Below are 16028 nucleotides of genomic sequence, written 5' to 3' on the forward strand. Positions count from 1 at the left end.
ATTTTCAATTTCAAGATGTGTAATTGGGTAAAATTTTATCTAGAAAATCAGTTTTCAGAAATAGTATTAACCAATGAACCAAACGCCCATAGTCAGTTTAATTAACTATCATCAAGATTGCTATCATACTATGATTCCCCCTAGCAGATCAGACCTCTTGCAAGTACACTTTCTAAAATTGAGAATTTAATTAGAAGTTTTAAGAGTTGTTAATTATCTGGTAAGATTGGATCATCCTCTTTACGGTGAACAAAGATAAATTTTGCCTGAAAAAAATTGGAAAATATATTTCGTCTCGACGAAAAATGGCAAAATCAAAATTGTCAATAAGTTCTATTAATATGACAAATTTCAAAACATTGAAAGAGCACATAGAGGGTAGGATGACAATAGGGAGCAAAACGAACTGCCTATGCAAAGAAATGAGAAATCACATAAGGACATTGGATTGAATTACAAAGAGTGTCAAGCATTTAAATGAGCAAGAAATCGAAGAGTAGTGAAAGATTTAAAAATCACAGTTTGGATTACCTTGAGAAAAAAAAATTGCTATAATTTGAACCTTCATATTAGTTCTTATTATATCAATTGGTTCGAGTTGATGTTAGGTACTAAATTCCAAAGTACAACATTGGTTTACATTAAATTAAATTTGTAGTCACAGTATGATCGATCAGCTGGTTTGCCCGAGAGGTTAAGGGGGAAGACTTAAGATCTTCTGCACATAAGTGCGCGTGGGTTCGAACCCCACAGCCAGCAATTATGCCTTTTTTTCTTTTTAATTTTTCTCATTTCTGCTCTTTTACAGCCAGCATGACATCATTTAGCATAAAAATTCCATAGCAAAAAAAAGGGCCACTTTTTTTTAATAATCAAAATAGAGTTATTTGATACAGTAATAATATTTTTGGACAGAAATACCCCTACCTAAAATTTCTCCGAGAAACTCTTTAAAAATAATCTTCTAATTTGTAACTTTCTCCCTCTCAATATTTTATACCATCGAAATAGAAAGAGATCCATTCTTTATCAAATAGACTCTAGATTTGGAGAACTATAGTGAATCTTGTAGATCTACGAACTTGTGTTCAATTCTCGATCTATCGAAGATTTCCAACAAAGACAATCAATTCCTCCTCTATTTCTATTATTATTATTATTATTTTTAAATCATTTATATATTCTTATAAACTTGATACATTTCTTGTCCATAGTTATCTAAGGGTATGTTTGATTGCACATGGCAAATGGGGTGGAAAATCAATTTCCATGGAAAATGACATTTTTCATGTCTTTAATTGCATTTTTCCATAAAAATTGATTTTTCACTCTAATCAAAATGTTCACTAAAACATGAATTTCACTTTCTCACCCATATAGGAGGAACAGTGAAATCAACCCATATTTTCTATCCTCAAAATATCATTTTCTTCTTTCCCACTCATATCTTACTATTCCCTATCACTACCACCATAGTCACTATAACACTAACCTCGCCGTCGTCACCTTTGTCATCGTCACCATCCCCGCCCGCCTTCTTTCTCTCTTTCTCTTCGCCTTCTTCTTCCCTCACCTCTGTCGCCACCAACATCACGTTCTCCCCTCTTCTTCCTCACTTATCTCCGCTGCCAACCCCACCACATCCTCCCCCTTCTCATGTCATCTCCCAAGCCTCTTCTTCTCCTTCCCAAACCTCTCCCTCTCCTCTCATCTCATCTTCTTTCTCCTCCTCCTTCTTCTTCTTCTTTATCTATCTTAGATAATTTTTCATGATTTTATTCAAGTAAAATCAAATAATGGAATTTCATTTTCCAATCTTACCTATTTTTCATGGATTTCAAATTCTATAGATAGTCACTTTCCATGCAATCAAACATATGAAAAATAGTAGAAAACAAAATTTTTTATTTCACAAAATTTTTAAGATTTTGTTTATAAAATTTACCTAGCGTTGAACCATGAATTTGGAATGTATTATAGAGGAAAGGCTCAACGGTGCTTATTGTAGAGGTTCGACGCTGTTGACATTTTTCATTAAAAAAAATTTTATTAGATAAGTTCGTCGAGGTTCAACAATAGGTATTGTTGAGCCTCAACGCTATGATACATTCAAGCATCGAAGTTCGACACAAGGTGAATTTTATGAACAAAATCGTAAAAATTTCTAATTAGTTTTCATTTTTATAACTATGGACGAGAAATATATCCAGATTATAAGAATATATAAATGATATAAAAAAATATATGAAAGAAATAAGAGAGAGCTACTTTAATGAATTCCAATGACTTTTTGGTAGGTTTTGATTGAGAGAACGGATCTCTCTTTATTTTGATGGTATAAAAGGTTGAGAGAGAGGAAGTTACAATTTAGAGGATTATTTTTAAGGATTTATTAGAGAAATTGTAGGTGAGAGTATTTCTTTCCAAAACATGAGGTATTGTAGCAAATAGCCCTATTTTGAGTATTAAAAAAGAATGACCTTTTTTTTTTAGCATTGTCATAAACCCATGGATTTTTATGCTAAATGTCTCAGTATCTATGGTCTATTTCTTTTTAATTATTTGCTTTTGATATTTTTTTCTCATTCTTTACTCTTTTGCTTTTTTATTTTAATTATCCTAATCTCTTTCTTTACTCTCCCATTATTTCATATTTTTTTTTAAATATTATTCTCAAAAAATATTCAACCATCTTTTTTTTTTTTTTTTTTTTTGGTGTTTTCCAACAATTCTAAGAAAGAGTGACATAGGGCTTAATTTGTGCAAACATCACCTTGAAATACTTGAAAGTATCTAAGATCTTGGTTGGATTAAAGAAAGACTACTAACATATCTCAAGTTGTTCATTGCACTCCAATCTTAGAAACATATTTATTTATTTTTTCATTTTCTTTTAATCCCTACTAAATTCATATCAACAAAGACAATAACCCCAAGGGGTTAGCCTAGTGGCTAGGGCTGCAACTTGAGTGGGCAAAACCCAAACCCGTTGGACACTGGGTGGAACTCAACCTTAGGTCATGTCTGGCATAATTAGCTTGGGTTTGGCCAACAAAAAATGCCCAACTCAAATCAAATTGGGCACAAGCATAGGTATCGGCAAACCTGATTGCCCGGACCCAAACTTAATATGATTATAATTTAAAAATATTTTTTTTATCTTAGTTTCTTTTATACTCATAATTCATATTTCAATAGAGTTGTGCAGGGGTGACACAAAGCAGACACAGAGGGGATACAAATGTGGTGGCCCATACATAACCGTAGATGCTTTTCCGCAAGATACAAGTAAAAAAGCATCTACGTTTATGTGCGTGCCACCACGTCATTTGTGTCTCCCCATTGTGTCACTCCTGCATTAGTCATTTCAATATGTATGCTTTTGTTTATCTATATTTCAAATATTACAACTTTAACTATTTTTCCTTCTCTTGAAAATTGTGATTATTAATTAAAAAAATAATTATTTTAGTTAATCTTATTATTTTTCTTCTCTCTTTAAATTTTATTTTAATTTTATGTATGTAAACTTTTGAAACACATTTTTTTTTAAATAATTGTAAATTTTAAATTCTTTTACACGCCACTTATATTTATATAAGCCCTTACCAATGCTAAATTACCTATTATTAATGATGGATGAATTAACTCAACTTAGTTAGGGTTCAAATTAAGCATGTCATGCCCGAGGTCTGGTTGGGCAAGGGTGCAGGTTGATCCCCAACCCGCCCGAGTTGCAACCCTACTAGTGGAAAGCTAAGCCTTAAGAAGCTCATTAGGAAGGGTATGTCAAATGATCAAAACTCCATGAAGCAATGAATTCCTTGGGGCCACTCTCCAGTTATGATTTGATTTCACCAGTTGGATTTATTGAAGGGACGGTGCATGTGATAGTGGGATTAGTTTCACCCGAAGGTCAACTCGATCAATCAAAATAATAAAAATCTCTCTCTCTCTCTCTCATGGCAAGAACTACTTTGAGATTTGTAACTCCTTGCTGATGCTCGTCCTCTTGATCGTCTTATTCCTTTGGGTGTATCTGCACAGAGATCTTTTGACACCCAAATTAGCTACAAAACAATTTTTATACTCTTAGTAAGTAATTTTTCATGTATCTTTAGATGGTCAACACATACTTTATTCGTAGAGGATGAAATTTTAGACATTCTCTTTTATTTTTATCCTGACCTCAACCTACCTTAGGCCTTGTTTGATTCAACTGCCTAAATCTATTATCAGTTTCTACTATCAAAATCTGTTGTCAGAAACTAAAACACTAAAAAGCTTATTTGATAAACTTTTATAAAAGTGTTGTGCTGTTTATCAAAATCTAGAAATTATTATTTGATACAGGTTTTAGAATCTGTTGTATTAGGGTAAAATGACCAGAATACCCTTAAGGTTGATAGTGCACCCAAAATGCATAAAAAATTATCAAAATACCCTTATAAATATATAATTACATTAAATATATATAAATATAATAATTTTATATTAAAATTTTATAAAAATAATTATCTTAATTTAAAAAGTATATAATTCTTTAAAAAATTATAAAAAATTTATAATTCTATAGAAATTTCGACAACATCTCCTCTTAAAAATGGACATGAAAATTTTCTACTAAACAAAATACCTGCATAATACGCAATCCAACATAATGCACCCAAAATGCATCAAATATTACCAGAATGCCCTTATAAATATATAATTACATTAAACATATATAAATATAATAATTTCATATTAAAAATTTATAAAAATAATTAGTTTAAAAAATTATAAATATATAATTACACTAAATATATATAAATATAATAAAATTATATATTCATACCCAGTAATCATGCTATCCTACTATCAATTTTTCAATGATTTAAATATTTTATATCTAAAAAGAAACATGATCTTGTAACTGTCTTATAACAAACAATCATTCTACATTTGGTTTCACAAATTAGTTTCCTAATTCCCAATATGTCATATCAGAATAAGAAATTCAACAATATAAGACAGTAATCGTTGAAAAAAACTATAATCTATCATAGTAAATTATAAGGGAAAAAAAAATCTCAATGTGAAATTTTCATTGAAGGAAGGATAATATGTATACCTAAAATTGTTAAATCAGAAACATATTGAGTATTTACAAACAAAAAAATTTCAAGTTAATTTTACAAACAGAAAAATTTTCAAGTTGATTCTGAGAGTTGGGTAGCTTTACAAACAGAAAAATTCCAAGTTAATTTTACAAACCAAAAAACTCCAAGTTAATTCTAAGAGTTGGGTAGCTTTACAAATAGAAAAATTCCAGGTTAATTCTAAGAGTTAGGTAGCTAATTTACAAATAGAAAAAATCCAAGTTCATTTTATAAACAGAAAATTTCAAGTTAATTCTGAGAGTTGGGTAGCTAATTTACAAACCGAAAAATTCCAAGTTATTTTTACAAATATATGAAATCATGTCTATGTGAGTAACATCCATAAAAATTCAAACAAAAAGTAAAGAAAACAAGCAACAATTCAAACAACAAAACAAGCAACAATTAATTAATAAATTAAATCAAACAACAAAATAAGGAACAATTAATCGAACAACAAAACAAGTTCTATCTAATCAAATTAACACTAATCCCTTATCTCTCTAAAATCTTTTTGTTTGAAACTGACCCAATCAATGGTGAATATTTTTTTGTGAATATTTATTTTTTTTAATAAAAATCTATCAAGAAATTAGAAATAACCCTAACAAAAATTTTTATGTCAATATGCAATTTTGTCAAGAATCAGTCACAAAAATTGAAATCGATGAGAAAGAGCTCACAAAGATTGTGTTACAAGCTGCTGTGGGAAGGAATCTAAAGGCGTCGATCGGAAAATATGTCAAACGGAGATATTGAGTTCAATCGGACTTCGAATCATGGTCATCAATGGCGTCGATCGACGTCGTTGTCTTGATCGAGGTTAGGTTCAACGATAAATGGTGTCGATCAACGATGGATTTTTCAAACCTTGTTGTTTACCGTCGTCGTTGATGGATTTCGATTGAACGAAGACAACGTCGTCATCATCGTTGTCAATGGGTTCGATTGGTGCTGTGGTGGTCGTCGTTGTCAATGAGATTGGTCATCACTACTGTCGATATCCAAGGTAGAAGACACATTAACGATAAACGATAGGTTTTAATCGCGGACAAACGTTGAAAATTCTAAAAATAACGAAGGTTATAAATGTCATTTCACATTGACACTTTTCTACGTGGTTGCACGCCCTTCCATCCGCTTTTCAAAATTGCAGTTAAAAACCATTGTTTGTGTTAAAAACTTCGAAACACAGATTTTAAAAGCGTTATCAAACGTGCATAGCTTCTCCAATTTACGTTTTGACGCTAAAAAGCACTTAAAAGTTGCGTTTTAAAACTGAATCAAACACCACCTTAGTTAAGCCTTTTTAACCCTTTTAAGAGTCTTTCCCTTTTGACAACTTCCTGATAAGAATCCCTTGAAATCAGGGATTTTGGCAATCTGTGCTGCACATCCTTTGAGGGAGCACCCTTAACCTTATGCTTTGTACTTTTGAGCCTTTAACTCTCTCAAGTAGGGCAGTCATCCACCTATCCATCCAAATCCCAAAAAAATTTCTATCATCCGAATTTGAATCTGAATCCGTCAAATATTCTAAGACACTATTTGAATTTGAAGATTTAAAAAAAAAACAATTTTTCCCCAAAATCCAACAATCATTCAACATTATCCTGTGCCAAAAAAACTCAATTTTTTTTTTTTGATAAGTATAATATATTGCAAAGAGAAAAATCGAAAACAAGGAGGCCGAGAAAGTCAAACAAGGAACAACAAGAAAAAGAAACAAATAACAACATTAATTAAAAAAAGTCTCATCTGAAAACAAAATCATCAAAAGAAATTCCCGCGAACTTTATGTTTAGCTTAAAAAACTCGATTTTCTCATTCATAAAAATAAAAATAAAAATATTCTCCAAAGTCCAACTATCATTCATTTTCAATCATGATGCATTTAAAAAAAATCCCTAGCCTTCATCATGTATTAAAACAAAAACAAACAAACAAAAAAACCATTCATCTTCAACCCATGATTATTCTCAAATCCATTCATCTTCAACCCTTTCATTTTTCAACTTCAAAATCATCCCATCTACAACAGTAAACCTCTCAATGCAAGACAAGATAGGATTTGGGTATTTATGAAATTTGGAGTGAGAGACCTTAATAGAATGACCAACCGAAGTCACTAGAGAAGAAGATTGAATTAATAGCTACGTGTCTCATCGCCAAACCCTAGATGGAGATATGGAGTGTTGACTATTGAGTGAGTAGAGCAGAAGAAAGAGGAAACAAATTGAGAAAGAACAAGAAAAGATATATATATATATATATATATATATATATATATATATATATATATATATATATATATATATATATATATAAAATATTTCGGATAGAATATTATCAAATTTATGTGATTCCGCATCCAATATGTATTCAAATAGATAAAAGTATCTAAATCCAAGTTCGATATTCAAAAATTTTAGATAATATCCAATTTTTCATATTCAAATTTGAATTTCGACCATCCTTTTAGTGCCCAAGTCTCAACCTTGCGAAATTATCAGATTAGGGCATTCCTTTATCCTCATAGAAGGGAAGCCTTCCTATCCAAGTCCTCACAGAACAGAAGCCTTGTCCATTTTTTCTTAGAAGATTGGTTGAAAAGACAGTTCCTTTTTGGGATTGATTTTAAAAATAATTTAGAATTTTTTATTTTATCCATTTGACATAACAAGTGCATATATACATCTCGAGGGGCACCACGTGCCCAACCTTACTTAAAATATAATATTGTGAAAATAGACTTCGCCAGTATGAATTAAATGATCGCACCCGACGAGATCCACTCCACTTTCAAGTAGGGATCAAATGACCACACCACTAGTAAATCAAGAAAAATAGTCTTATTAACAAAATCAAAACCATTTAACCCTCGTCATTTAGGTACACCAAATGGCTAGAAATCAATATTCAAGAAGATTTATAGTGTTATGGGTCAGAGAAAAATACTCATGAAGTCGATTAGCCCAAAAGAGTTTCCACCAAACGTAAAAACACCGCATAAACTTGGGGCTGTTTAAACTTTGATGAGCTCATCCATTTTCACTGCAACACAATTTTTAGTCAGAGATGGTGAGAAGAAAACAACAACAAAAAAAGAAACAAGCAGTAACAGTAACCCTCCTTGGCATCAATTATTCCTACAAGTGCAACAAATGGAAAAGAATGAAGTCAAAATATAATTTTAAGAACAACTCGATCGTCCCACCACCATAAATCAATCATCTTCCAGGACTACAAAAGGAGAGACAAGTTATAAATGAGTTGACATCAGGATATCAATTGAGATTTTTTTTTCTTTAATCGATATATCCATTAAGAAAATCAACCACGTGAGGTCATCGTTGGCTTTGGCTTAGCTTGCGCTTCTTTGCTTTTCTCAACCTCTCAAGTCTCTCCTCTTCTTCAATGCGCTGAAGCTCTATTTCATCTTCCTTTCTAGCTATCATTGCACTGTTTAAGACAGAAAAATAGAATCAAAACCCATATCAAATATCAAATTGCATCAAAGCCATTTGTAAAACAACAGTTTGCACGACTAGGCCTGGTATTTTCCACATTATTCGGTGGTATCAGAACCAAATTAGTATAAAATAACTAGTCTTTCCTCTACAACCTGGGAAAAAAATTTAATAACCCACTAGTTTCCCGTGTAATAAAACTATGATAGTTACTACATCCAAAGGTACAGTAGGATTACACAAAAAATGTTTCTGGAAGAACAAAATTGACTGAAAAAACATTCCTTACCTCTTTCTCTCCTCTTTCATGATATCATCAAAGTTAGCCTCCATGTCACTGTCGTCCTCATCATCTCCAGCATATTTATTCGGATTGTATCTGCAAATATTAGGAAAAAAACTTTCCTTACCTCCTTGGGGAAAGAATTTGCAAGCAGGGTAAATAAGCAATGGCAAAAATTTTGGTTTTTTTTTGTTATTTTCACGTCAACATACTATTTGTTTCCAACTGAGCTACCTGCCCACCTTCAATTTTTTTGGTTTTACCACCAAGACAGTCTGTTTTCCAATGATATCAGTAACCAAAGTTAAAAAGTGAATGTGAACCCAAGTCTGTGGTATTAAGACTCGCAAACTTTACAAACTTGCCAATATGAAAGAAGTAAATCAAAGTGCACTTTTGGGAGGCTGTTTGGTGTGGAAATACATCACTTCAAGACCAATTTCCAGAGTTGTAGGGCATTTCACACAAGAAGGGGCAGATGGTTACTAATTTTGGAGAAGTGAAGGAAATGCAAGCACTTGGGACATCGGCTTTAGAAGATCATTCAACGATTGGGAGCTTAATAGTGTTGGCAACTTGGTTCAGGAGTTAGAAAACACAATACTCACTGAGGAGGAGGATTCGCGTACTTGGGAAGGATCAAGGGATGGGAAGTTCTCAGTTTCCTCGATATGCAGTTCGTTGTCTACTGATCATGGCCAGGAGCAGTTTGACCCTTTTATGTGGTTTGGCAAGATCCCATCAAAGATTTCTGAACTTATTTGGGCTGCCCCTTTGTGAAAGCTTGTGACTCTTGATCAAATTATAAAGAGGGGGTTTTCAATCTGTCACCTTTGTAGACAAGATGGGGAGTCAGCAGATCACTTATTACTGCACTGTACTTTCCTTTGGCTCGATCAATTTGGTCACAATTTCTCTCTTTGTTTGGGTTGGAAGGTTGCTTTCCATCTTCGGTTAGAGGGCCGTTCCAGATTTGGTTATCTCGGGGTGGTGCTTTTAGAGGTCAAGGAGTATACTTTGGAGCTTACTGCCCTTCACCATTTGTGCCTTTCAAAGGAGAGGAATCGTCGGATTTCCGAAGAAAGAGAAGGTGCTCTCCAAGAATAAGTCTTTTCTGTTTTTCGTCTCCTTTTCTTTTCTTTTCTTGGTGGGGTTGGGGGGTTGGGGGAGGGGGGGGGAGGGGGGTTGGGGGAGGGGTTGTATAAGGAGTTTAATAAGGGTATGTTTGATTGCATGGAAAGTCACTTTCCATGGAATTTGAAATCCATGGAAAATTAGTTGTGGAAAATAGGTAGGGTTGGAAAATCAAATCCATTGTTTGATTTCACATGGATAAAATCATGGAAAAATATGAGAAAAAAGAAGAAGAGGAGAAGGAGGAAGAAGATGATAGGAGGGGGAGAGGAAGAAGAAGATGACGAGGAAGAGGGAGGGGGGAGGATGTGGCGACAACGGTGGCGGCCACAACGGCGGCGACGGTGGCGGCGACGACGACGGCGGCGGCGGCGACGACGACGGTGACGGTGGCGACGGAGGTAAGTGAAGAAGATGGGGGGAGAACGTGGTGGTAGTAGTGGCGGATGAGGTGAGGGATGGAGAAGAAGGAGAAGAAGAAAAAGAAGAAAAGAGATAGAAGGTGGTCGGAGACGGAGCCGATGGCGACGACGATAGTGACAACGACGACGACGAGGTTAGTGTAATGGTGATGGTGGTGGTGATAGTGGTGGTGGTGGTGGTGGTAGGGAAGAATTGATGATGGAAAATATGGGTGGATTTCATTTTCCCACCCATATGGGTGGGAATGTGAAATCCATGATTTAGTGGACTTTTTGAATGGGTGGAAAATGAATTCCATTTCCATGTGCAATCAAACACTTGAAAAATGTCATTTTCCATGGAAATTGATTTTCCACCCTATTTTCCATGTGCAATCAAACATACCCTAAGGGTATTTTCTTCGAGGATTTCAATGCAAGAAGGAACTAGTTTGTAATTTAGAACCTCCGTAGGCATATTTCTTTTTCTTTTTCTTTTTTTTCTTTTTTCCTTTCTTGTTTGTATCTCTCCGGGCTGGTCACCTCGACCTCCCCTTCTTTTTAATATATCCGTTTTATCTATCAAAATATATATATATATATCAAAGGTGGAGGCTGTTTTAAGCACAGTTGTGTGGTATCAACCAACTCAGCAAATTGGCACCTTCAAAGTATAAGACCCTTCAGAACCTTGGCTAATCATTCTCTGTTGATTATGAATTTATATAACACAGTATCATTATTGCACTTGCTAGAAGACATCAACCATATACAGTCTATAAAGAAGATGTTAAGAAACCTCACCCAAACATTTTTCTGATAATACTAATAGCCTGGGGACCATCGTCATCTTCTTCATCGGAGTACTGCCTACTAGGCCTCTTCTTTTGACGGTCCATTTGCATCGAAGCACGTGATGGAACTTGCTTAGGAGGCTTAATCTGCAGAAAGTTGATGCAAACAAACAAAGAATACGCAATCATCATACAGTAGCATAGTGATAATTCCCTTTTTAGAAGGGAAAACAAACAGTGATGATGCAACTTCTTTTTCATTGTGTGAACTGTGAATGAGTGCAAAAAGAGTAAGATGTAACCTGAGGTCTTGACGAAGAAACTGGCTGCCTTGATGTCGGCTTAGGCTTAGCCTTATCTGGTTCTCGAAGCTCCCTTCTACTTTCTGAATGTTGCTTGTGCACAGATGAATGCAACTTTGGTAAAGGTGCTTTCTGCACACCAGGCACCGGTTTTTTAACACTCATTGAAGACGTCTTCTTATCCATGGCAGAAGCCGGCATCTTTTTTGAAGTTGGCATCTTAGTTGGAGGATGCATCTTGGAAGGCAATCCCTTTTGCCCGGAAGGCCGACCAGGCCCGTTTCCATTATTATTGCCGAGCTGTTTTCTAGGATCTGCTGACGCCAATTTGGGCCTACTTGCAGGAGTAACCTGGTGGTGCACTGCTTTAGTCTGCACATGGTGATTTGTCGGAGGAAGTTTTCTCACTTCACGACCATTAGACATTGACCTGTTAAGATTGCTCATTGACTGCTTGCTTTTATATGGGGCTTGAGCAGGCTGAGCATCTTCCATATCAGCAAAAACCTGTATAAGTTTCTTCTAAAAATATATGTTTAAAGCCTTGTGAGTAAACGGTTAGACTAGATTTAATAGTTAATATCAAGGAAAACTAACCAGAATTTGGAACAGAAACATTTCGAGGTGGGGGCAATTTTGTAGGAGCAGGAATTTCTGCATCATCCGACCATAGAAAAGAATAATCCCGCATATCCTTAAGCTTCTGCACTTTCTGTTTCACCTGAAACAATTGCGGGATTCATAGCTTTTATTAAAGCATATCATAGTCATTTCAAAGGAACCAGAGCAAGTTATAACAGCTGGCACAACCTACCTCATTAACGACCTTTGGTGGTGGGTCACGTATAACATGTTTTGCTCCTGTAGTTGTTGACGCAGGGCTTTTTTTGCTCTACAAATGATTGATAGAAATTAGTTTGGGGTGGGGAGTAAGAACAAGAGTATTTATGCGGAGTCTGCACACCCTCTGACCATCAAACTTGACGTACATGCGGTTTATAGGAACAACGGTAGTGTGTACTACTGAAAGAACACACAGACCAACAAAAAAAAAAAAAGAAATACATAACTTATTAGATAATCCTAACCATTTAATTTATCAACTTTTGCGTTTTCACCTTTTACCCCCATTTTATCCCTTCTCCCCTCTTTTTACAGTCCAAAAGAATACAAAAGGTCAGACAGCAAGAAATATCAGCCTGCCAATAAAAAGCTAGATCCTAACAAGTTGTATGTTTCTAATTGTTCCAGTCAGGAGGTCAGATGTGCAGCAACTTAACCTAACTATACCTTAAAAGATAATGGTCCATGATACATACACTTTGGTGGGAGTTCAAAATCCTTCCTGCCAAATGCCGAGTTTCTAGCAAGGACTTGCTTTCTAGGATCACTCTTTGAGCAATAACAGGCTGAGAAGGGCCAAAGAAAGAGCCATAACTGCATAACAAGAATCGAAGAAACATGCCAGTTACATAACATCACCAAGAAAACAAACTTGTGGATGGAAACCATATAATCACTTCAAAGATATCATGAATTCAATAAGAAACAAATATTCAACAGTGAAAATAATAAATACTTAGCTATCAATAGCATAGATTAGTCTTTTTTATTTATTCTTATGTTAAATTATATTTTGACAATCAATACTTAGTTTTTCTATTTCAATAGACTTATTTCTAAGTCAGAATTTTTCATGCCCACCCCTTATCAATGAGTCATAACCATTCAGGAGCATTCCCGCCTATTATACAAAAAGGAAGCGGTAACGTGTTTGGAAGGTTGCCCTAAATTCCTGCAGTTCTTTGTGCATAATTCATCTTAAGTATGATTGGGCTTAGACCCATAATTCAGTTGGTTTCTCGTATTGCAAAACAACTTTCAGGTTGTGGGTTCAAGTCCAGAGTTTACCCATCAAAAGAAAAGAAAAGAAAAGAAAAAAATAAAAGATAACAATGGAAATATAAAATCAATAAAGTATAAACAAACCACACGAAGGACATCAACTGTTGAAATTGATATTACAGTCGCTGAACCATAGTGAAAAAGTCACAATTCGGAAATAATTCGGCAGGAGAAAACTTCAGAAATAGTCGACAAAATATTTAATAGCAACTTTTTCAAAAAATCACTGACTTTTGTCACTATGCGCCGAACCATTATCAACTACAATTGCCCAAGTCCACAATCATTAGAATCCTAACGATTTGATAAAATCCAAGGTCCCCAGCTTGCTCACTTCATGGAGATTCATACAAAATCAAGTCAACACACAGCATAAATATATAATTACAGCTAAGATCAAGTTTAGCACATAAAAGAGATGATATAGGTTTAAAACTTCGACCCTCTCTCAAACAACTCATGTAACACCAAGGCAGGGGAAGGGATGTCTAACGTTAAGACCATATAGGAAAAAAAGACAATGCAGCGCAAAGTGTTCCATTAAACAAGACTCGTAAAATCAGAAAATGAGAGCATCACTCACTTGTCATATGGAAGTTTCTTCTTCTTGTCTTGGGAATTGCTGACAGAAGCACCACTTTCTTTCTTCATCTGCTTCCTCAAATCATCTTTTAGCCGCTGCCTCAACTCAAGGTATTCCAATTCCTCCCTCGTGGGCTTTGGATCTTCTTTTTCTTCATATTCCTCTTCTGCTGCCTCCTCCTCATCCTCGTCCTGATCATAGTCGTCTTCTTCATACTCATCTAAATTTTCTTCCATCTCCTGTCAATTCAGTATGACGAAAGCCAAATAAGCCTTCATAATATATAGCCCACGACACAAAAAAGAAATCACTCTCATAGATTCAACTTGCCACTTACATTTCTACTATAGCCCCGCATAACTTTTGTGTTTTCTAGATTGGGCGACAGGAAAAAAATCACAGATACCAAACACCTGAAAATCCAAAACATAAAGAGATTGATTCAACAACATATGTTAAGGATCTCATATACTTGCAGGAATTGCCTTTTCATTCCTGGAGACACCAATTGATTTGAGGGTAAATCAGTATATTAGTTAAAGAACTGCTTCAGTCTTCAAGAATTTTGAAGATCGCTGATGGATATTTTATTGAAACTGTGTTCTAGGTTTTTTCAGGAGGATCTTAAATCTTATGATTCCTCTACCAACATTCTTCAGTGAAAAAAAAGATCAACTTTTATCAATTAGAAAAATTGAGAGAGAAATTACGAAGAAGAACCCCAAAATATGATGAAAGCTATGAACTAATAATAAACTGATTTGAGGGTAAACCACCATACTTGTTAGATGGAAGAAGAAGAATTGCTTCAGTCTTAAAAGAATTTTGAAGATCGCTGATAGATATTTTACAGAAATTATGTTTCGATATTTTTGGGGATCTTAAATCTTCTGATTCCTCTTCCGACATTCTTCAATGGAAAAAAATCCGCTTTTATCCATAAGAAAAATTGATAGAGAAATTACGAAGAAGAACCACAAAATATGATAAAAGCTATGAACTAAAATTGAAACCCTAATCCCATCCAAATCGATGTTAAAGCGATCAAACTGAAAATTCAAACCCTAATCTCAAAAGCAAATCATCCACCACGATGGTAAAGCTATCGGAGCTAAAATTGAAACCTTAACCCATCCAAATCGGTGTTCAAACTAAGAATTCAAACCCTATTCTCACAAAAAGGAACCAACTTATAAAAACAGAACTTAATCATCTAATGTAACCACTGGAAATCAATCCCGCAACTAAAATCCTAGGAACCTCAAAATCTACAACCGATCTGCAAAAAAACCAAATAAATAAGTAAAATAAAGGGGGGAAAATCCCTTACCTCTAATAATCGAAGAAATCGGGATCAAATTCACGCCATTCTCGACCGAAAAAACCCTCGATCGAGTATGAAAACAAGCAGAACAACGGGAAATTGATGATCTAGGTATGAATCCGAGTCAGAACCCTTCGCTGCGATCGAAGACGAAAGCTTCCACCAAAACCCTAAAACTGTGAAAAAGGAAATCGACCCTTTGGTCTATGTCTGTGGGCTATGGTTACAAAAACATGGAAACGGAAGGTCCCAGACACGACAACAAGACTGCTAGCAAGTGCATGTGACGTAGTTGACACTTGACACGTTCGAGTCATCTCGACTTGTTTGTGAGTTTAACTCGATTTAGAACCTTTTGTTAATTAGGTTTGTATTCAACTATGATTACTATATGAGACCTACTATTGCCACACCAACTCTTACTAATTTCACACCAATTCTTATATAAATGACTAAAAAATTGCTCAGTTGGTATGGCATTAGTAAAAATTGGTGAGGCAATAGCAACTCTCTTACTATATATAACCATTTATTAATTGTTATGTATAACCATTTGTTAATAAGGTTTGTATTATGATATAATTTCATATATTTCTATTTCGTTGGGATTGCATTTGTAGTATTGCTTGTTCTTAAATTTCTCTTTATTCTCTTTTAATTGGTCTTCCTAGAAGAAGAGGGATTCGCTAAG

General features: G+C 34.6%; 1 protein-coding gene, 1 long non-coding RNA gene and 1 other non-coding gene across 3 annotated transcripts; 1 reads left to right on the top strand and 2 right to left on the bottom strand.

The window, feature by feature from the left end:
* Positions 1-676: 676 nt before the first annotated feature.
* On the top strand, positions 677-759 carry TRNAL-UAA (transfer RNA leucine (anticodon UAA)). Its single transcript has one exon. It is a non-coding gene; the product is annotated as a tRNA-Leu (tRNA).
* Positions 760-3841: 3082 nt separating this feature from the next.
* Positions 3842-7416, bottom strand: LOC147409407 (uncharacterized). The gene is made up of 2 exons (XR_015182997.1): positions 5825-7416; positions 3842-4051 (listed from the first exon to the last, which is right to left on the bottom strand). It is a non-coding gene; the product is annotated as an uncharacterized LOC147409407 (long non-coding RNA).
* An 832-nt stretch (positions 7417-8248) lies between these two features.
* Positions 8249-15589, bottom strand: LOC147409408 (SPT2 chromatin protein). Its single transcript, XM_086428534.1, has 10 exons — positions 15344-15589; positions 14351-14426; positions 14014-14252; positions 12845-12962; positions 12340-12417; positions 12123-12246; positions 11526-12013; positions 11234-11370; positions 8901-8990; positions 8249-8603 (listed from the first exon to the last, which is right to left on the bottom strand). The coding sequence occupies exons 2-10, from the start codon at positions 14369-14371 to the stop codon at positions 8489-8491; spliced, it is 1410 nt and encodes a 469-aa protein (XP_086284660.1). The 5' UTR covers positions 14372-14426; positions 15344-15589; the 3' UTR covers positions 8249-8488.
* Positions 15590-16028: the final 439 nt, after the last annotated feature.

The sequence above is a fragment of the Akebia trifoliata genome, chromosome 2 (genome assembly GCF_017979445.1).
Source record: "Akebia trifoliata isolate Shusen 1 chromosome 2, ASM1797944v1, whole genome shotgun sequence".
NCBI lineage: Eukaryota > Viridiplantae > Streptophyta > Magnoliopsida > Ranunculales > Lardizabalaceae > Akebia > Akebia trifoliata.